This window comes from Gopherus flavomarginatus, chromosome 2 (assembly GCF_025201925.1).
Source record: "Gopherus flavomarginatus isolate rGopFla2 chromosome 2, rGopFla2.mat.asm, whole genome shotgun sequence".
NCBI classification, from domain to species: Eukaryota; Metazoa; Chordata; order Testudines; family Testudinidae; genus Gopherus; species Gopherus flavomarginatus.
In genome coordinates, this window is record NC_066618.1 from 261,486,088 (window position 1) to 261,509,202 (window position 23,115).

At 40.2% G+C, this 23,115-nt stretch overlaps 1 protein-coding gene across 4 annotated transcripts in view; it reads left to right on the forward strand.

Moving 5' to 3' along the window:
• The window catches only part of VPS13B (vacuolar protein sorting 13 homolog B), a 913,516-nt gene that overhangs the window by 767,172 nt on the left and 123,229 nt on the right, over positions 1-23,115 (forward strand). For all 4 annotated transcript variants that reach the window (XM_050940452.1, XM_050940449.1, XM_050940451.1 and 1 more), the window contains exons 37-39: positions 10,463-10,665; positions 19,019-19,226; positions 19,528-19,712. In XM_050940452.1, coding sequence (XP_050796409.1) covers positions 10,463-10,665; positions 19,019-19,226; positions 19,528-19,712 — 596 coding nt within the window. The remainder of the gene's footprint in view (positions 1-10,462; positions 10,666-19,018; positions 19,227-19,527; positions 19,713-23,115) is intronic.

Sequence of the window (23,115 nt, forward strand, 5' to 3'; positions counted from 1 at the left end):
ACTTTTCATTTCACAGTTAACTGGTCCTCTTGAGAAAACTTTGCTAAGGCATTGTCATAGCCTTTGGATGCTGCAGATATGCAAGTTAGCCTAAGGGGAAATAAAACATTAAATTAGATATGACTACCTAAAATAATATGCAGCAGTAACAAGCCATTTACAACACCCAGAAGACCTTTGTTACTTTTAGAAAGAAATATAAACTCTTTCCAACATTTGAACATAGGAAATGAATTCTTTGTCAGTAAAAGCCAGAGGACAAACTAAATATTTAAATGGCCACTGAGGATTGAAGTGGAAATGCAGCTTGTAGACAGCTATACAAATCACTAACAAACCTTAATGAATATTGGGTGTGGGCATCAGGGTCCTGTCAGTTTTGACACTATGTCCCAAGTAGCTTAAACCCAACACTCAAGAAAAGGTGGAGACCTCAGCAGGTCTCTAACATCTGGGATTTTATTTGTCATTATGGCATACCCTGCAAGCGCAAAAGAAAGAGTAAAAGGGGATTATCCTGACAATGAAATGAGTTACTGAATCTTGTGATAATGAAAAGCAGAAGAATTCTAATTCCTTTCTATAGTCCCTGAGGTGGAGGTGCGTTTATCGTTCTGCAGAAGTAAAAGGAGGGAAGAACAGATGGCCTAAAATCCATGAAACAAGACACCACCTAATCCCAGGACTGAGTACCACTATTAATCCTGGTCAGATTCCCTACTGTTACTTTATAACAGGGTTCTGAGTTGCTACTGATGAACTGGCATGTCTGTTTTTTTAAAAAATTGCAAACTAACTGTAGGTTGCTGATTTAAGAAAGAAAATGTGTTCTAAATGTGTGGGACCACCAATTAACATAGCTAAACCTCCAAAGAATGGATGACTTCCAAAAGGAACTGAATCAAACTATTTTATGTTCATTCACAACAAATAGCATTGTTTTCTCAATCTCTGTTACTACCTTCATAATGAAAGCAATCGCATATACTTAATATATGAGATGGGAATTTCATTTCTGGGTTTGTGGTTTGGGAATGTTTTGTTATGTGTTTTGTTGTATAGCTGCATATGCTATGTATAACAATAGTGGAAGCTCTGTTATTCTCATACTACAGTTTTTCATGGTGACTCCACAGAAGACTTGCATTAAGCAGAAAATGTATAATAGCTGAAGGGTTGTGCTTTGATTTTTTTTTTATTTTTGAACGTTCTGTATTTTTCTGTATAATGGCTACACTACAAACATGTTTTTATCTAATACACGGATCATTTGTTTCAGTAGAGCAGCTGGGACCTAGGTGAATCAAGCATATAGTGGGGAGTCAGGAGACCTAAACTCTAATCCCAACTCTCCCTTAGGGTAATTATTTAGGCCTACATTTTCAGAGCTGCCCACTAGTTTTGGCTACCTCCATTGTTGAGTGCCCAATTTAAGATGCCCACAGCCTGATTTTCAGTAGTTCTGAATACCCACAACTATTTCTGAAATCAATGGGAGCAGCAGTTCCAAGCACCTCTGAAAATCAACCCTTGAGAGAATGTCTACACCAGAGCTGGAGATGTAATTTACAGCCTACCCATTGTGGAGATGTAATTTAAACCTACCCATGCTAGCTTTTAATGAAGCTGTCATGTTAAATAGCTGCAGCAGGGCAAGCAGTGGGATGAGCTAGCTGCTCCAAGTACGTACCTAAGGTTTCAAATGGAATTGTACTCAAGGCAGCTAGCCTGTCCTGCCACCCATGCAGCCATGTGTACACTGGTATTTTTAGCATGCTTGCTCAATGACAGCTGATGTGGGCATGTCTACCCAAGCTAGAAATTACACCTCCCACTCCAGTGTTGAGCCCTTTTGGAGCCTGGAGGAGCAAGCACCCCAGATGGGGTAACAGATTTGGGGGGGCTACCTCTGATCTCCTCCAGGCTTCAGAGCCTGAGCTTCAGCCTGAGCTGCAACTCAAGGAAGCTAGCCTGTCCTGCCACCCATGCAGGGGGAGGGATAGCTCAGTGGTTTGAGTATTGGCCTGCTAAACCCAGGGTTGAGAGTTCAATCCTTCAGGGGGCCACTTAGGGATGTGGGGTAAAAATCAGTACTTGGTCCTGCTAGTGAAGACAGGGGCTGGACTCCATGATCTTTCAAGGTCCCTTTCAGTTCTATGAGATAGGTATATCTCCAATTATTATTAAATTAACTTCAAAGCACTGTCTACACAGCTATTTTTAGAGTGTTAACCTGAGTCTGTTAACCCGGGTTGGGATGCTTGCTCTTGCAGGCTCCAAAATGCTGTGTAGACATACCCTTAGTGTCTCAAGTTGAGCACCCAGAAATGGAGGCACCTAGATGTTAGTGGATGCTTTTAAAAGTGTGAGTTCAATTACCTCATCTGTAACATGGGGTTAAGAATGTTTAGCCACCTTTCTAAAAAGCTCTGACTTCTAAAGATGAAAAGTGCCATCATATGAAAGCTTACATATTATTATTACCTTCATGGTATTACCAGCTCATTGTCAGTCACAGTTAGGGTGACCAGATGTCCCAGTTTTATAGGGACAGTCCCGATATTTGGCGCTTTTTCTTATATAGACACCTATTACCCCCCACCACCTGTCCCAATGTTTCACATTTTCTATCTGGTCACCCTAGTCACAGTGGATGAAATCCATTGAAGTGATGGGAGTTTTGGCATTGATTTCAGGAAGGCCAGGATTTCACTCAATACCCATAACAACATGAATGAATACAAGCATTACATTTTTTTTATTATTCTACTACATATTTTTCTCTATTAGAATTATTGTTTCTTTGGTGTAACATAGTAGCATAATGATTTACAAATAAACTGTAAATCATTCTATACATATGACAATAATTGACCAAAAATTAAAGAGATTCTCTCTAGACCTAAATTAGTGCTGTAACCAGGCAACACAAATTCAGAAATTATCAGATCAACAATGGAGGTGTGATTTCCATGCTATTTAGCATTCAGTAGTGTTAGGAATGTTATGTACCTGCCTAGCCTTTCTTTAAGGGAGATGAGCTCATTTTAGATAGATAACCATCTCTGACTTTTCTTCTGATTCATCACTGACCTGAACTTCATTTGAACCTTGTTAGACACAAAACAAGCAGGATTCCTGGCCCAAGCTATAAAATATAATTAAGCCCTTTTGAAATGATGTGTAAAAGAACATTGCTCTACCCCCACTATAACCACTACCACCACCACAACCAATAAAGTTAAATCAAGCACTGCCTGTAATGGATTAAAATAATAAATGTTCCTGGATTTTAGTGTTTGAAGTACTTGAAGAAAACAGGCTCCCAACAGCCAGGGCTGCTGAATGCAGGGGGACATTTATTAATGACGAGTTCAAGGATTTGGCCTGTTTAAGATCATTACTTTCTGTTTACCAAGTGTTACATGTCTCATGTTTTTACAGAGCCCACGTGTGTCCCTATGCAATGCTGAAAAGCTCTCTTTCAGTGAAGAATTGTTAATCAGTAATGTGCAAATATTGTTCTCCTGGGGAGGAGGAACCATCATATGATTCTGTTCCATACTAATGGGAAATCCAGAGCAGTCCGTAGATTGTTAACTTAATCTCGCCTTGAAAATTGTCCCTAATTAAATGTCTCACCATTTTCTAGCTGCTGTGGTTAGTCACTATTCAACCTGGTGACTTTTACATTAACTGGAGTTTTTCCCCAATAGTTATTTGGTCCAGAACTGCTACCTCATTTTCTTTGCAGATGTTTGTTACAGAATGACAATAGAGAATACAGCAAAACTGCCTGACCCATTTATGACATGACATATCTGAAGTTTAACAAAGGAGGAGAAAGAAATTTACTATTCATTCTAGATATAACCAATATGCATATTAAAAAATACCTTCCAATTTCTCTGGCAAATGCAAAACAGATTCTGAAGATAGACACGGTGAATGCTAGCAACCAGATTTCACTGTTTGTCATCCCCTTTATAACATATCAAAATATGGATATGAAAGTAGTTAGAAAATGCTTAGTAAATAATTCTTCTTGGAGGGGGGTCAACTTTGTTGGTATAAATAAGTAATGAATACAGAAGCCTGACAAGTAACTTTATACCAACAATTCCATCTGCGTCACCTAAAAAAAGAAATAAAATCCCCACCTCCTCAAAGAGTGAAAAATATTTCCTCCTTCAGTTAAATTAATATAGAAAAGTGTATGGTAATTAATCTTCTAAGGCCCAGATCGTCCTGAGTGTCTACAGTAGAGGAAGCTGTCTTCACAAAACTGCTACTCCCCTCCTGCTTTGAGTAGGGAGCAGTTAGGAGCTTTTTCCACCCCCAAAGCATTGGCACACCAAGTGCTACTCTCCCCCACACACATACACATGCACACCCTAAACAAGTGGAAACAGAAGCAGATTGTGATTCTGACACAATCTCCTTCCCTGGTACCTCCTGGGGCAGCACAACAGTGCAGTGCCCTGTATGGCAAAGCCATGACTGACCTCAAGAATTTTTTTCCAAATATAGTCTGTCTAATGTTCAGTTCTGTTTATTTTATTGTACAAATAAATTGTCACCTGTTTGCTTTTTAAAAAAAAATGCTTCCCATATATACATCCACCAATCAAAACTCTGCTCTGAACTCTATCAGTGTGGCAGTGCAGTCAGATCAAATATCTTTCAGCTATTTCCTGGGAAACTAATGACATGCAGAAATCCAGTACGCATAGTAGAAGGGAAGAAACATCCTGTAGAGTTTTCACTTCTTTCAATACTTGGGAATTATTAAAACTGTTATCAAATTATCAATATTTTAAAATACTGTGGAATACAATGACTGTGCAATTCGTTTGAGTTATAGTCACTTCCTTCATTTGTGACCCAGCAGGACTAAAGGAACTATATTCTCTTGTCACTTGTTGTGTATATTCTAATACCTAAAATGATCATTAATGAAAAGGGAGGTTCTTGATTTGTTTGTTTTTCTGTTGCATTTGTTAGAATTTTTGTCTGCCTTTTTACAACCATTGCAGTGATAATAGACGAGGTCAGGCTCCTTATCTGGGCCCCTTCTCTCACCCGTGCACAGCCTGACCACTGCAGAATCTTCTAATACTGATAATAGTAAATTCTCATATCTTTATTTTAGCATATTTGGGTCCATATATATGACCCTGTCAAGTGTCCTTGTAGTGTCTGTGTTAGTATGAATCAAGTCAGTGACATTAAATATTTAAAGATGATATAATTGAACATCAAAAGCTTTCTCTGTCTTTATAGGAAGTTTTCTTATACTCAGTGTTCTTTTTTAATAGTATTCATACTTTTTAATAGTCTTAACTGTTATGCAAATCAGTTTCTGGAGAGTATCTAACACATGCGTGCAGTTTTTCAAGTAGTCATAGATTATTTCCAGCTGTATAAAAAATACCTGGATATGCCCTTCTAGCATATGTCATCATAGTATAATTTTTTATAATGACATACAGAAGCCTGATTTAAATTTCATTTCGCTCAGTCAGTATGGCAGTCCTTTGCAATGCTATTAAGGGTCTGAGTGGAGCCTGACAATGGAGAGTTGGCCACATTTGGTAAACATTGTCCAAAGCAAGTGGTTCACATTTATTAGTCTCCTGAAGATGTATTTTAAAAGTCATGAAACTAATTGTTCCTAGAGCTAAATTATTGCACTCACTGAAAAGTATGTTGGTGTTCAGCAAGCAATAATCCAAACAGAGCAAGTTAACTTCTGCATTTCACAACAATCGTTTATGAAGATATATTACTTCTGTATGTTGCCATATCAAGTTCACTTGAAATGGTGACCATGATTTAATCTGTTTAAACCGAAGGCAGAATTCTACACAAGATGTTTGAGAGAGATCCATGAAAGAGCTGGCTGAAAGCAGTGTGTGGGAGGGGAGCACAGAAGAGGAGAATTAGTTTTTTTACTTTTCCAAGATGACTTACTCAGTCAGAGGAAAGGAGCTTCATAAGCTCAGTTCATGGTCTGTATTTCAATATGGTGTTTAGAAATCCTAAAATAAGACCCCTGTGCATACTGATGTTACAATGGAATTTCTTCACTCCCTTTCCCTTAGAACGTGAGTACACTTCTCCCCTAATGTCAGCCTACTGGGATTTCTACGGCAGTGATATTCCAGTGAAAGAAGCGTCCCTAAAGCTCATACATCTCTTCACTCAGTTGTTTTTGCAGTTTCTACCTATCTGCCAGTCTTCATCTGTTTTCTTTAAGTACTTATTCTCTTAGTTATCTCAAGACTGCCCTTTGTGCAAGTTTATCTGACTATTCTTTGTATTTTTTTTCATTACGTGCATATTGATTTATATAATAAGATTCATTTCTTCCCAAAGAGGTCATTTATAACTGCTGTGAAATAGGATATGATGTCTTGCCTATAAAGAGAGAAATTCTGGTTCCTTATAAGAAAAATTAAATAAAACTGTGGCCCAAGTCCCTGAAATTCCTCTAGTATTTGTAGTACGTAACCCATGCAGTTGCTTTGCACTACATAAATTACCCTGTTTGAAATTCATCAACATATCTTTTTCTTTATTAATGATTGTGTTTCAGTTTTTCACTGCGATATATATCAGTTAGATTGATTGATTCCTCTTTCCATCTATTATCATACAGATAATTACAATATTCTGTAGGCACTGAACCACATGAAGTAACTCTTCAGCATGAGTGTTTTAAAACTGTGAAAAGGTCTACAAATATTTCACATCTGTCTTCAACTCATGAATTCGATATCAACCCTGAAGTTTCATGTTTAGTTCATTCTATTGTGCATACATTATGTATATGATATAGTCATCTATCAGAGGAACCTAATAGTGCTGTGTGATCTCACATAACATATCAACTGCAATACTTAGGCCCAATGGAGTGAGTTAAGGATGGTGTTTCTATCTTACAACTGACCAGCAATTATTTTTAAATCGCTGAGTCAGATTCATTGCTACGCTTTGGTTGCAAAGTGCTAGTCCAGCTACACAAGCACTCATAAATCCAGGTGAACTGGAAACACAAAGCAGCCAGAGCATACCAGTGAATCTGGACCAGTAAACATTGGGTTATGTGTTGAGTGGTTAGTATAATTTACATTTTATATTTTGTGAAACTGTTCTGTAATTTAAAAAACAATCTGCGTAATCCTTGTAAATCGACTCTACGTTCCAGCCAGGTTTTGTAATGGCTTTTACATCACTGTCACATGACTTGAGCATTCTTGTCTATGAGTCAGAACAGCAGGCAAGTCTAATGGTCAGAGCGATAATCAGGCCTAGTGGTTAGGACAGGAGTTGGTAGCGAAGAATCGGAGCCCAGGCTCAGAGCTGGTTAGAGGTCAGATGCCAGAGGCAAGGGTCACAGCCGAAGTCAGAGGCCAGGAATTGGAGGTGTGGGGACAGAGCTGGGTTACCTGGAATGAGGCAAGGCTGGGACCAATGTAGAAGCAGGGCTGGGAGCAAGGCTACAGGCAGGCACAGGAGCTGTCATAGCTGTGGGCGAATGCTTTGAGCAGCCACTGAATTGCTGCTGCTGCTGCTGCTGCTGGACTTAAGAGCTGATCTGCTAGTGCTGATTCTTCCAACCAGACAGGTGGAATAGCCCATCAGGCAGCCTACTATAGGCCAGCTGCACTTACCTGGAGACTGGCTCTGCTGTGGGCCCTGGTTCATGATAATCACCAGCATAGTGCATGCTGCAATGTGTCACACTACAACATCTGACAATAGGTAATTCCGAATGATCAGTGGGGTAAAAAATGTAGCTAAAACATCTTACATGCTAAAAGTCTTTCTTCCCTTTGCTGTCTGGGGCACTCAACACATAACCCGACATATCATTCATATTAAGAACAAAAACAAAAAAATCCTTGAACTTGCAGGTCACTCCTGCCATATTACAAATTGTGAGAATAATCTACACAAAAGTATATTTCTGTGTTTTAGAACCAAATATCATAAGACAAGTGCAAAAAATTTTTTAAATCATTAAATATTTTGATTTTGGTGCTCCTTAAAATAACTAAATTAACAAAAGAACCAAAGACACTATTTTCTTGGGCTAACAGCTTTTATATTGTATACTGTATGTTGTTGTCAATCCACTGTTCTACTGAATATGCTGTGCTTATTATCAAAAACAGTAACAAAAGGAGAAGATGTAGTTTATTGATACTATAAACATACTTATTCAGGTTTACTCTCCTGTTAATTATTTAATCTTGAATGAACCTAACCAAATTGGGCCAAATTCTTGTCTTGATGTTCACACATAGGGCCAAATCCAAGGATCCAGCACTAAGATTGAGTTATCCAGAGACAAAGTCTGATATTCTGGCCTTGTTGTAACCATTGGCAACTCTCCTGTTCACTGCGATAGGGCTAGGATTCCATCTCAGAACTTTAAGTAATAATCCCCTAGAGTGCAAAGTAGTTCCATGGAGAGTACTTCCGCCCAACTGCCGAAATAGCTCTCTTTGGTCCCTGTGCACCTCTGCCACAGTAAGGTTCCCATCCAGTCCTACCCTGTCTTTGCATGCCTCCTGCATTCTGCACCATATGGAACTCTGCAGAGATGGGCTCCATGCTGCCCAGAGGATGCATACCTCTAGTGTGTGACCCACTCTTCTCCCATTCAAAACACACACACAGTACAATGGCACCTCTGAAGCTATGGAGTTAAGATTGGATTTTTCTAGTATTTCTACTGGAATTGACAGAAGCTGTGAACATGCATCTGAGAAAAGAATTGGGTCCATTATGTGTTTTCTTTCATAATTCAAATCACGTTCTTAAAAAACTATAGATCATTACATTATAAAATTATTCTTGGCATTATAGTTTAAAGTCTCAGGACATAGACAGATTTTTCCCGGATTTTGAAAGAGGTTCGTCAGAGAAGTTTAAACCTCCCCACATATTTAAACCAGGCATGTTTACATTGTACACAGAATAGAATTCCATTTTAATGGGATATTTCTTCTAGCAAAGGTTTGAAAATTCAAAATAGTACAGTCCTTTGAAACATCTGTATGCTGTAGGCCTCGAGTATATTTTAATCTTTCATCTTTTGTAAGTGTCAAATTTCATTAGAAAAATCAGCTATAGGCATTGTGAACTAAGAATGGTGAAATTCAGTATTCACAATGACAAATCCAAAAATGAGCAGCAAAAGAGAAAAATGTATCCTAGCCTCTAGTGTAGTGCTTTGCATCTAAATATCCTAAAGAGTAGAGAGATTTTAGGTACTGTTTGTTTTATTAAATTGTTTTCAGAGAATCACAGAAGTTTAGGGTTGAAAGAGACCTCAGGAGGTCAGCTAGTCCAACTCCCTGCTCAAAGCAGGACCAACCCCAACTAAATTATCCCAGCCAGGGCTTTGTCAAGCCAGGCCTTAAAAACCTCTAAGGATAGAGATTCCACCACCTCCCTAGGTAACCCATTCCAGTGCTTCACCACCCTCCTAGTGAAATAGTTTTTCCTAATATCCAACCTAGACCTCCCCCACTACAACTTGAGACCATTGCTCCTTGTTCTGGCATCTGCCACCACTAAAAACAGCCTAGCTCCCTGCTCTTTGGAAACCCACTTCAGGTAGTTGAAGGCTGCTACACAAGGATTTTTGATTTGCACTAGGTTAAATTCACAAGAGAACTTAAATTTTTAGGTGATGTTCCTTTTCTAAAACTGTTTATTGTTAATGAGAATACATAGCTGATATTATGAATCTAACCTGTCTTTAACTTTTTAAAGGTTGTATTATACTCTATCCACTATGAATGGTTATGATGTGATTTTTTTAGTAAACACGTTACGTATTTTGAGTTACTGTGATTATTTTGAGTTGTTGAATTCAAGCAAAAACCTTATTCCTGTTAAGAACTCTAGACTCTATCCAGGCAATATATTGTACTGAGAAATCAGAATGAAAGGAGAGAGAATAATTCAAAATGGCGATTTCCTATCAGTTTAGAATATAAGTGTAGCAGCTGTTCTTATTCTTAATATAATCTTGAAAAGATTGCATAGTTTAATGAAAACTGTCTCTATTCATAAAACTTAAAATACTCACACATGTAAAAAGTTATAACGTTTTGGCAAATAGTACTTTGTAAGGAATGTGCATGAAACATACCTGCTCCATAACTAGAACTCAATCTAAACTGTATTCAAATATGTTGGAAAAGCAAAATGAAAACAAACCAAAAGCAATGTGGCCAGATTGTGAACGCCTTAATTACATTGGTGAGGCATTTACTCTCACAAATAGTTCTACTGAAGTTAATGGGACTATGTGTGTGAATAATTGCTCACCAATAAGAGTAAAGGATTCACAATCTGGCCTTGAGACATTTCTAGAGAATATATATCTTGGGAGAACACACACACCACTAAGCTAAATGATATATTTTTCCTTTTTCTTCAGGTGTAATTCATGGATCATCATTTGTTCTTGACATAAATGATTTTCTCCTTAAAACAAGTTTCAAAGAAAGAAGCAGAGCTCTGATAGGCCCCTTCTGTTGTTCCGTCAATGTGGAAGCTAAGTGGTGTAAGCACAGTGGCAATCCTGGTCCAGAGCAATCCATTCCAAAAATACATATTGACTTCAGAGGAGGGCTTATACAGGTCTGTATATGTTTTTGATGTATATGTTTGTGATGTTGTGAAGGCCAAGACTATAAGAGGGTTCAAAAAATAACTAGATAAATTCATGGAGGATAGGTCCATCAATGGCTATTAGCCAGGATGGGCAAGGATGGTGTCCCTAGCCCAGGGGCAGCTCTAGGGATTTTGCCGCCCCAAGCACGCCAGGCAGGCTGCCTCCGGCGATTTGCCTGCGGAGGGTCCGCTAGTCCCGCGGCTTCGGTGGACCCGCCGCAGGCATGCCTGCGGGAGGTCCTCTGAAGCCATGGGACCAGCGGACCCTCCGCAGGCAAACCACCGGAGGCAGCCTGCCTGCCGCCCTCACGGCGCCGGCAGAGTGCCCTCCGTGGCTTGCCGCCCCAAGCATGCGCTTGGCATGCTGGGGCCTGGAGCTGCCCCTGCCCTAGCCTCTGTTTGCCAGAAGCTGGGAATGGGTGACGGGATGGATCACTTGATGATTACATGTTTTGTTCATTTCCTCTGGGGAACCTGGCATTGGCCACTGTTGGAAGACAGGATACTGGGCTAGATGGACCTTTGGTCTGAACGTTAGTATGGCCGTTCTTATGTTTTTATGGTTCTGATATATAACTGAATTTGCCTTGAATTTTGATTCTCTGTCTAAACTGCACAAAAAACTTGTAAAGTTTTGCATCATGAGACAGTTCACCACATTTGAAAATTTTTACATTTTCAAAGAAGTGGGTGTTTATGCCAAACTACTGATTAGGCAAAACTGCACAGAGTATTGACAAGAACTGTTCAGGCCATTTTACTATAGTGTAGCTGTATGTGTGTGTTCCCTTAAAAGTACTGTATCAGGTTACTAACACTTAACATTTGGGGGCCTGTTCTGTTTTGTGTGTGCATGCATGCGTAATGCCTTGGGGCAGCTCTCACAAATGCACTTTAGTTTTTTTAAATGTACAAAAAATTCTCAGGGGAGTAATTGATAATTGTTGTTTGTGGCAATTAACACTCAGTTTTACATGCCATCCTCCCCTTCAGTTAAATGTGTCCGTAACTTGAAAAACAGTCCAAGAAACATGGGAGTTTTTGAAATGAAGAATTCTGATTCTGTATAGCTTAAGCAAGAGGGTTGTAATATAATTAGAACAAGATACACACCTATTTACAGTAAGATTTATAAGCACCAATGTTAAAAATAAATAAACTCCAGCACATAAACCGTTCATTAAAGATTTATAAAAAAAAATGTTTGCAGAAAACTGGATCCGTTTGTAAATGTTGATGAAATGAAAAAGGACTATATTTATAATTAATCATTCACAACAAATAATTTGACCAGCTCTAAATATAACCTCATGTATCACCATTACTAATGTGTATTATGGTAGTGCCTAAAAGTCCAAAATGATATTGGTGTCTCTGTGCTTGGTTCTGTATCTACATATAGAAAGAGAGTCCCTACCCTGAAGATCTTTCAGTCTATATAGACAAGACAGATAAAGAGTGGGAGAGAGGAATTGTTTATCCCCACTTCACAGATGAAGAACTGAGGCACAGTTAGGTTACCTATGCAGCCTTGGACAAATCACTTAATTTGTGGCAGAGCCAAGAATTAAACCAAGTCTTTTGTGTCCCAGTCCAGTGCCTTAACAACAAGACCATCCTTCCTCACTACCACACCACAGTGAGGCAAAAAAGTCTATTGCCCGTTTTGACTGTCAGGCACTCTCCTCCTCTTTGCAGTATGAGCATTATATGTTACTACTGAATCCTCCAGACCATTCCATCAGGTATCTCTGTTTTTAGTCTTTGTTTCCCTCTCCTGTATGCTTACAGTTCATAGTTGTAGGTTACTTCCTGTTCAGGACCATTTGCCATTCTACTTCCACAAGGCTGTGCTTTCTCCCACAATTTATGTATGGCTGCAGAGGAAGGGAAAACATGGTTCTCAGCCAGGTTTACTGCAAGTTTTTTTAGGTCTCTTCAGACTTCCTGCTTCTGTACTCATAGTGAAAAGATCTTTTGTCTCTGGACAAGTTAACACTCTGTTCCTTCCACCCACCAACTGCAGACTTTTGACCTACCATCTGGTGGTTTCATCCTGTGATGAAATCAATAGATAAGCTTGCTTCTGTTTTTCTCTCTCTGCCTCTAGGTACACTTCTGCACTGAGAATCATTGGTGATCACCTCATTGTGTCAGACAAATAGTTGAGATACTGCATTCTAGATAGTCTACTTGTTTTTGGTGTCTTGATATTCCACTGGGTCCAACACTGGAATTCCAAGGACCAGGGCTCAATTAAATTTTGAGTGATGTGCTGTGGATTAGACCAGCTATGTCTTTAAGTTAGATGCAGAGGGGTTCTGGGAATACGTTAGGGCAATTGTTTAAAAATTACTTTGTCATCAATTTCTCACTGGTTTGTCCAAACCTGCAGGATTGCTGCAGACAACAGTGTGAATGAAGAAATGCAGCACTGCTTGGCAAGGCGAAAGGGAACGGTTCATTAATTTCTCTCTCAGCCAGGAAAGACTGATCCATTCGTTCCCCAGTGCACTCGCTGCCTGCCGAAAGCACCCAGATAAGATTAGACATATTAGTGTTCAAATACCTGGGAATACAAATCATTCATGGTTATATGATTCACCATGCAGAGCCAGTTAACATGTAACAAACATTGCAGAAATCTTTTCAACGTTTTTTTTAAATCTTGTTAATTCCCTTTTTTTCACCTCTCTGCTTTTCTCTTCCTTTCTCCTGAAAAGGTTTATGTATCTTCAGAATGTTTTAAGTCTATTTTCCTCATTTTTTTCCTACACACCTGAATGTTTTGATTAAGGATGGCCTGAACTGGAACCCTGGACATGCACCTCCCTAAAATTTGGGAACATCTAACTGAGATCTCATCCAAATTCAAACTTTGCTCAAATCAACAACAGTGCTTTCTGAAGATGGGCCCTCCCCCATGGAAGTGTGGATCTAGATACTAATCTATCCTTTCCCCAAACTCAAAATTGTTGGGATTCAGGGTTATGGTATGTCTGTCTTTCTAAAGTATTGATACCATAGTATCAGAGCAACTCAACATTGTTATGTTTAAAATAAATTTAAAGTATATTTACCCTTATGAGTCCATTATAACAAGAGTCCTGAGCTGCAAAGATTGGATCTAAGTCTGAATCTCAATTAAAACACATGGTAGCATGTACATTAAAGACAAAGAAACGAAAATCCCTACCATAATAAAACACTGCACTTAAACACACACACTGTTTCCTGTCTGGGGAGAGGATGAGAGAAAGAACAAGGAGATGGGAAGACAAGGATTTGGGTCTAGGGTTTTGACTATTATTTCATCACCTATTTTTGCCATACTGTATCTCTGCTTCCCCTATGTTCTCTCACTTTCACTACTCCTCCCTGTTTTCTCTACGCTTCTCTTCTTTCCTTTTCTCATGATGTCACTCCCACCTTATTATTCTGGGTTTTTTTTCCATTACTGTTCTGCCACACTACTTTCTCTTTTGATGGTTTTATGGGTGAGAAGAGAACTGGATTACCTTCCAAAGAAACCAAATAACAGGAATAAGATACTCATAACTGTTATGTGGTTTCTTGCTTGGGCAACATATCCAGATCTTTCTCTCCCAAGAAATATTGTGAAATTTACTTCATGCTGCTATTCTTTATCCTCTGTGTTAGATTTATTAGACATTTTTAATTAGCACATGCTCATGAATTGTAGGATAGTGAGGGACTACTGTGTCAATAACCGCATGATTCAGAACCCGCACTTCCCCAGGCCCAAAATAGTCTGAATCTGATTGTCTTCCAGGCTTGCTGGAGAATTGTTGGAGAGTGAAGGGGATTTGAGCTTTAAAGTTGCTTAGTTTGCTGGCAGTGAGTTATACTGAATTTTACTGCTGAACTTTTAGGGTATTATTTGTGATGTGTTTTTAAGATATGTCAAGGATGGCTGCAGACTATGGAAAGGCATATCTTGTGTGTTTGCATAAATCTAAATAATAAATAGATAAATATGAAGTAACCTCTGTTCACTGGCATCTCTTTAAGGCACACTGTTCCACATTTTCAGTTTTTACCAATTTTTACCAATAAATGACCAGTTTTTGTAATTAAAGGTGTTCTGTTTTTGCAGACTTATTAATCCACTCAATATTTTTTCAGGTACATATTTTTGTTAGACTCTAACGCTTTATATGATTATTGAGTCCTGCAGCTCTAAGATTGAAGCAGTTCTGCAGAGTAAAGCACCAAACACACACAGTGGAGGTTGGAAAATCAAACAATGTTAATATCATGCTATGATTGGCTCACAAGGAAATGCTACCCACCTATTTCTTTGCGTCCATTTATTATGGAGCTCAATTTAAAAAATCAATCCCCCACAGATAAAGATAGATAAGGTAAAGAAAAGGTAAACATGGGGCAAAAATGCAGATCTATGCCTGAATACCAACAAAAAAATCAATGCTTAGACATTTTCAAGAAAAGTAAAGACAAGAGTGAAGAGGATTCATTGTGCTGCAAGTACTGCAGTATTGAAGTCAGTGCTCACGCGACTGAATAAAGGAGCATGTCGAAAGCAAGCAACACAGGAACTTTAAGGAAGAAAGTGAGTTTTGGGGATATACAATCAGTATCAGGCGCTTTCACCAGGGCTTTAATTAAGGAGAGGACACAGCACGATTATGTCAATGAATTTGTGAGTGCTCTTTGTTTTGCCAGACAGCCACTGTTAATTGCAGAGGGGACGACTGGTGACTTTGTGAGACAATACTCTCTTGCAGCAAAAACCCTTCCTAATGCAGACAACCTCACTTGTATGTATCTGAAAGAAAATTATGTTGCTTTAGTATCTAAACTGATGGAATGAATTGATGGAAATGTGGTGTCTAGTATGATTTTTGATGAGTCTCTTGATGTTTTGGACCATCTGATTCTTGGCCTTTAGTTTTCATATTGTTATTTCAAAGCGAATAAACCTGCATTGTTTTGTGCTGATGTGATATTCATCCACTCTGCTGATAGCTGTTTTGTTGAGGCAGCAACAACTGACATGATTGAGATGTACGAACTACTTTGGGAAAATACGGCCACAACTAACACAGATTCTGCTTCCTACGTGGCTAAGTTTTCATGGCAGATTAAACTCAATTAGAAACCAGAGCCACTATGTATTACCTGTCCTGCTCATCTGATTAACATTGCACTGTCAGCTACTGTTACAGAAGAAATGAAAGACGTAAAATCTTGCATCATTGGATTTGGGGCCGTTTTCAAGCATGTGAACAAGCTAAGGCTTTGTTTTACACAGTGCAAGACAAATGCAGAGCCGACTGTCTTTTTTACCTACCCCTGTTGTGCAACATTGGTGGATGAGCTTATACTATGCTGCCTGTCATGTAAATAACGTGTGGACTGTGTTAATGCCTCTCCTAGATCACCTTGAGTTGTTTGGTTCTAAAGTAGATACTCTGAAGAGACTGTCAAATAACCAAAATGGCTGCCTATTCTGTGCACCACGGTAATGTTCATTGCTGAAAACTTGGGATCACTGTGTGACATACAGAAAACACTGGAGTTTTCTCCGACAAGTGCCAGCACATTTGCCAATACAGACATTTACTGGATCCTGACAACCAAAATTTTAGCTGAATTGAGCACAAAAGCTGCAGGAGAAACATACGGTGAGAAAACCCAGCTGTTTCTGAATATCCTTCCAACTCCAGAACGCGAGAAAATCAAAAAAACCATTCATGACCATGGCCTGTAATCTGAACCCCAAAGTGCTTGGTGCCAAAGATTCTTTTTGCAATGTCATCTAGGTGTTGCACCCCTTACTCAAAGTGAATTTTGCAGCAACTACGACAGTTATGCCAGAGTGTTTCAACCATTTGCCACTAAAGATGAAATTTCAAATCTGAAAGGGGAACTTACTACATACATGAACACACCTAATCATGACAATGTGAAACTGGATGTGCTCTCTTTTTAGTAAAGTCATCAAAATGCACTTCCCAACTTCAGCAAAGTGGCACGGCAAACTTTGAGTGTACCTCCTAAGGGTAACGCACTTGGAGCTAGGGTTAGGGTTACTATAGGTAGAGCTTCCCACCCTAGGGTTAGAGTTCCTATAGGCAGGGTGCCCCGCCCTAGGGTTAGGGGCCCTATGGGTTGGGCACTTGGAGCTAGGCTTAGGGTTCCTATGGGTAAGGCGCCCCGCCCTAGGGTTAGGGTTCCTATGGATTGGGCACTTGGAGCTCGGGTTAGGGTTCCTATGGGTAGGGCACCGTGCCCAAGGGTTAGGGTTCCTATGGGTAGGGCACTTGGAGCTAGGGTTAGGGTTCTTATGGGTAGGGCCCCCAGCCCCAGGGTTAGGGTTCCTAAGGGTGGGGCACTTGGAGCTAGGGTTAGGGTTCCTATGGGTAGGGCGCCCCGCCCTAGGGTTAAGGTTCCTATGGACTGGGCACTCTGAGCTAGGGTTAGGGTTCCTATGGGTAGGGCGCCCCGCCCTAGGGTTATGGTTCCTAAGGGTAGGGCACTTGGAGCAAGGGTTAGGGTTCCTATGGGTAGGGCTTCCCGCCCTACGGTTAGGGATCCTATGGGTAGGGCACTTGGAGCTTGATTTAGGGTTCCTATGGGTAGGACTTCCCACCCTAGAGTTAGGGTTCCTATGGGTAGAGCACTTGGAGCTAGGGTTAGAGTTCCTATGGGTAGGGCTTCCCGCCCTAGGATTATGGTTCCTAAGGGTAGGGCACTTGGAGCAAGGGTTAGGGTTCCTATGGGTAGGGCACTTGGAGCTAGGGTTATGGGTCCTATGATTACGGCACCCCGCTCTAGAGTTAGGGTTCCTAACTTAGGGCCGGCTTTAGCCCAATTCCACCAATTTCCCCGAATCGGGCCCCACATTTAAGAGGGCCCCGTGCCCAGTGAGAATCTCTTCACGGCTAGAGGCACCTTTTTAATTTTTACTCACCTGGTGGTGCTCCAGGTCTTTGGCAGCACTTCAGCCGTGGATCCTTCGCTTATTCTGGGTCTTCGGTGGCACTCAGTGGTGGGTCCTTCAGTGCCGCCGAAGATCTGGAGCGAGTGAAGGACCTGCTGCCAAAGTGCCGCCGAAGACTCGGAGCACCACCCGGTGAGCACAAGCCCCACGTGTTTTTTTACATGATTTTTTTTTTCTGGGTCTTCCCTGCCGAGGCCTCGTCGAAACTATTCGAATTGGGCCCCGCACTTCCTAAAGCCAGCCCTAACCCCTTCGATCTATTGATGCAGATTGCTTATTTTCAAAGTTGGACTACCTCCAAGACAGCAAGAGGCTCAACATGAGTGAGGATATTTTGAAGAAAATTATGTGAGTGTATGCAAACCAGGATTTCTGGAAAAACTACTATCTCTGAAAAACAAAAAATAGCTTTGTACATTTAAAAAAAAAACAAAAAAAACCCTTTTAAATTATACTGCAGTAAAATGTGTTTATTATGAAAGTTTTTTTGTTTTTCTTTTTTCCATTTTTCTTATTTAATTTTTAACCATTTTTCATACTCGTTTTAATGTTTGGAAAATAAACACTGAAAAATTCCCAGAATTTTTTTTTTTAACAAATAAAAACTGAAAATGTGGAACATTAAATATATATAAGGAGGGTTCATCTTATTCTCTGCACTGTTCCTTCCTAATTTCCTTCTCTTGTCCACCAATTTTAAGTGTAGTGAAAAAATATAAATGTAGTTGAAGGTTTAAGAAAACCCATAAAAACACTAACTAAAAGATCTACCATGGAAACTTATTGCCAAACATACATATAACTCGAAGACAATTTCAATGAACCAGACTTAATGTTCTCCAAAGAATCACCTTCCTAAGTGCCCCATTTTATAACACTATGCTCTGAACAATTGAAACATTAAAATTACTTTCTTCATAAGCTTATCCAAAAACCTGACTCAGTGGGACTACTCCCAGCACTAAGCAATATGCCCCACAGTAAGTGAAGAGCAGGCCTTTAGATTCTAAACACTTCGCTCAGTGCCTGTCTATTTTATATATATGTGAGATGCATAGTGTGCTTAGAGTAATAAATAATAATAAATGCTTTCCTTAGACTTGAGTAAAAGACAAATTTGTCAAAAGGCATGCTAGAATCTTTTTGCCATTTAGCAGGTTTGCAGAAAGTTACAGTATATGAAGAGTATGTAGCAAAAAAAGATGTATGTTTTTATTTTTATTTATTGATTTATTTACTTATTTTGTTACTTTGTTTAAAATAATTACGTATTTTAAAGCAACATTTTTGTCATCTGTTTTGTTTTTTTTCTTTTCTTTATATTTTAATCAGGTCTTCTGGGGTCAAGAACATTTGAATTGTTTAGTTCTTCTCCATGAACTTCTGCAAGGGTACCTTACTGAACAAGGCAAAATGGAGACACTGATCTCTGATCAAACAAACCAGACTCAGTCTCCTATGGAAAGGAATCAGACCTCAAAAACGGAACATACCTCAGATGATCTGAGAACAGGCTTGTTCCAGTACATACAAGATGCAGGTAGGAAGATTATTATATTTTATTTTAAATTACAAAGTTCAGTAGTAACCTTTTAAAGATCACTTACCTATGACGAAGTTCTTTACCTTTTTTGGTAAAGCAATTGAAAACATCTGTTGCATCAATGTCTTTTTGATTTCTTTCCATTTAGCTGCAATCTTTTAAAAGTCAGGGAAATTGCTTTTTTATTTTCTCTCCTTTTGATCCTAAGAGATTTGTTTTTAAATACTTTTGTCTCGTAAACCAGCCTGTTCCTCTTTAGAAATTACATAACAGATTATAGCTTTCTTTCATTTGACAGAAGCGCAGAAACTGCCGAGTGCCTATGAAGTTGTGTTTTACAATGAAACTGAGGATAGTCCAGGAATAATGTTATGGAGATATCCAGAACCCAGAGTGCTTACCCTTGTAAGAATAACTCCTGTTCCTTTTAATACAACTGAAGATCCAGATATTAGTACTGCAGACCTTGGAGATGTTCTTCAGGTTAGTAATTGGGAATTCCTACTTTCATTAGCAAAAGAGAAGGTTGTTATTATGAAGTTTATTCATTGTTTTAGAAATTGCTGTTAGTAGAAGTTGTGCATAAAACAAACAATAGAGGCCTAATGAAGTCAATGGGAGGTGAATTTTGCAGCTTGAACACATTGCTAATTTAAAATGAATCAAACAGTGTTTCCTACCATTTACCTGTGAAGGCTTTTCCACAGCATCATAAACTACAGCAAACCTCAGCAGTTCTGGTTTTACCATCTTCTTGCTGTGGGAGGCTGATAAGTGCAGTCCAATCCTATTGCCCCAGTCCATGGATCTCCTCTTCAGGAGCACTGTCTGACTCCCTCTGCTCAGCTGGAGTGTGTATCTATACCCTAGTAGTGTTCCTGCATCTGCCAACTGCATTGCTCTTTCATTATTTAGTAGGTCTGTTGTTCCCCAAAATACATTATTAGGAATTTTGTACTCTCTACTGTAATCCATCTTTATTATTTCCCTTATTCCCTGGATTTCTGTATAGATATTTATTCAACTGTGAATTCATTAATATTTTTAATTCTTACTTTTCACCTCTTTCTGCAGGCCATCTTCCGTGTCTTTCAGGTCTGCTTATTATTCAGCTTTGAAATAGTATTGCAAATTATATTAAATAAAATGTCCCCCTCCTTTGCAAGTTAGTGAGAGGTATTAAATTTTATTTTTTTATTTTATAACTGTAATGGAAGAGTTTCTGTTTTACGAATTGAATTATGCACCAGTATGCATTAACTTATGGATCAGGTTAATTTCCCACAGAAATGTGATATACTATCATTATACTGCACGAAGTGTTAGTGAGATCATTTAGGTGTCCTGCTAATTTCTTTGCCCTCTAGACAGGCAAGTTTCAACTCCCTTAAACTGTATGAAGGTTAAGAACTAAATTGAACAAATCAACTAAGCTTGGCCTGAGGTCTCATCAAAGATCAAAATAGTGTTATCATGCACTAGCCTGAGGACTCCGTTCAGTCCATGTGAAAACCTGCAAATTGCAGACCTTAAAGACTATATTTTCAAAGCAATGTGCAACAAGTCTGCTGCATAAACCCCATTATAGTTAACAGGCTTTGTGGGCAAAATTCCACATGTACCACTTTAAAAATTTAGCCCTATATAGTAATGTAGGTTCTCCATTGAGTACGTCAGTGTGGTTCCCACTGTAGTTGTGCTTATCCCTCATGCATGCAAGACTGGAGGTTTTTTGAAAAGCAGTGTCTGTTGGGGCTGTATATGTAACCCACACCTTTTTAAACTGGATGTGGTATTCTGTCCCATCTAGTGGCACTGAGACCACTTAAAGAGAAAAAATGAGTCTGCTCTGCAGCCTTAAGTCCCTGGTTTGATCCCACCCACCGATGCCCAGGGTCTGTCGACGTTAGAAGTCGGGGCTCGTCCAGGGCCGCCCAGAGGATTCAGGCAACCTGAGGTCTTCGGCGGTGGGGGGGGCCCCCGCCGTCGAATTGCCACCAAAGACCCGGCTCTTTGGTAGCAGGTCCCAGGAAGGGATAGCTCAGTGGTTTGAGCATTGGCCTGCTAAATCCAGGGTTGTGAGTTCAATCCTTGAGGAGGCCTTTTAGGGATCTGGGGCAAAAATCTGTCTGGGGATTGGTCCTGCTTTGAGCAGGGGGTTGTACTAGATGACCTCCTGAGGTCCCTTCCAAACCTGCTATTCTATGATTCTATTCTAGGGAGTGAAAGACACTGCTCCAGGGGCGCCAAAAAACTCTTGTGGGGGTCTGGGGCCCACCACCTAACTTGGTGGCCCTGGGATCTTCCTGGATTTCAACTGGGAAGACTGAAGCTCGGGACATGCTTCCTCAGCTAGGAGAAGTATGTAACCCACACACTTACTGGGTGTGGTGTTCTGTCCCATCTAGTGGCATTGAGACCACTTAAAGAGAGAGATAAAATGAGTGTGCTCTACAGCCTTAGCTAACAGCAAGTTGGCTTTTAGTTCATGTGGTAGAGGTTCATTCATTAAGCTCCAGAGGTCCCCGGTTCGATCCCACCTGCCGATGACCAGGGTCTGTCAGAGTTACACATATACACTCTGTGCCGTCTCATGTTCCCATATAAGGGCAAGGTGTCTGCAGCCCTCCCTCAGTTCAACCCACTAGTTCTTAGCTTTTGCTAAACTTTTATAGATCTTTGGGAAAATCTTCAGAACTACTTCTCATCTTCTGCATTGACTGCCATGAACTGTTTCCATCCATTTGAACCAAACTGGTTAGAACCCTTGTACAGCATCCTTTGACATGTCAAGATTTAAGCCCTGTCCATCCTGTGATGGACTAATCCCTCTAGAAGAAGGAAATAGCAGGTTTCTCTCCTGTGTGGGGACATCTCCTATACCGAGCAGATTCTCTGCCAGTTTATCATTCTCCATGAGAATGTGTAAGCTGCAAATTGCAAAGCTAAACTTCCATCTTCTGGGACACTCCATGAAGGTGTCATCAGACCCTGAGATCAGTTCTCAAGCTGTGCTTTCAGACAACCAGCTTCATTTAGCACCCCATCTAGCAGAAAAGCAACACCAAAGACAAGTACAGAGAAGATGGCACTGCTACCCAGTTCCAGTACCAATATTGATACCATCGGTTCCAAAGCTGTTCTCAGCAGTCAAAAATGGTGCACCTCTTCTGGCATTTACAGCTGGCTCCAAAAAGAGCCACTCCAAACAGAAGCAGAGATTCCAGACTCAGTGTCCTCCCATAAGGACAGATACTGTATGGTCGCTGAAGATAAATCTATCATGTACCTCATAGCATCGAGAGTTGGGGGAAAGGAATAGCTTACAGTGCAGCAGACTCCTCCAGCATGAACCCCTGCTCTGATGATGCACCCATCAGTGTTCATGCCCACCAGGGAGGATGAGCCCAGAGGACCAAGATCACCATTGGTACCGGCAAACCTACTTGCACCAGTAAAGACTCAGATACTGAGAATGCAGTATATTTTGGCACTACAGAAGAGGTCTACTCCTCCTCACCATCACTGTGGCATACATTCTTCCCAACATCCAGTAGAGACCCGCCTTCTCTGAGGTCAGTGATCAATACCATAGAGATACCTAACACCTTACCCTACAGGACTCAGCCACCACCCGTCCATCAGGAATAACCCTGAACTGACCAATAACCAACAAGCCAGCTTTATTCCTACAGCATGACACCATAGCCCTACTGGGTTACCGGGCAGCCCACTAACTCAGGCATCAAGAAGCTGATTTTCACCACACTCAAAGAAGAGGAAAAGACTACCCTCCAGTCAGCATTCCTGGCTGGATCACCTATGCCACAGTACCAGGAAGTACCTATGCCAGATCCAGGGACAGAGCAGCACCAGCCACCTGTAT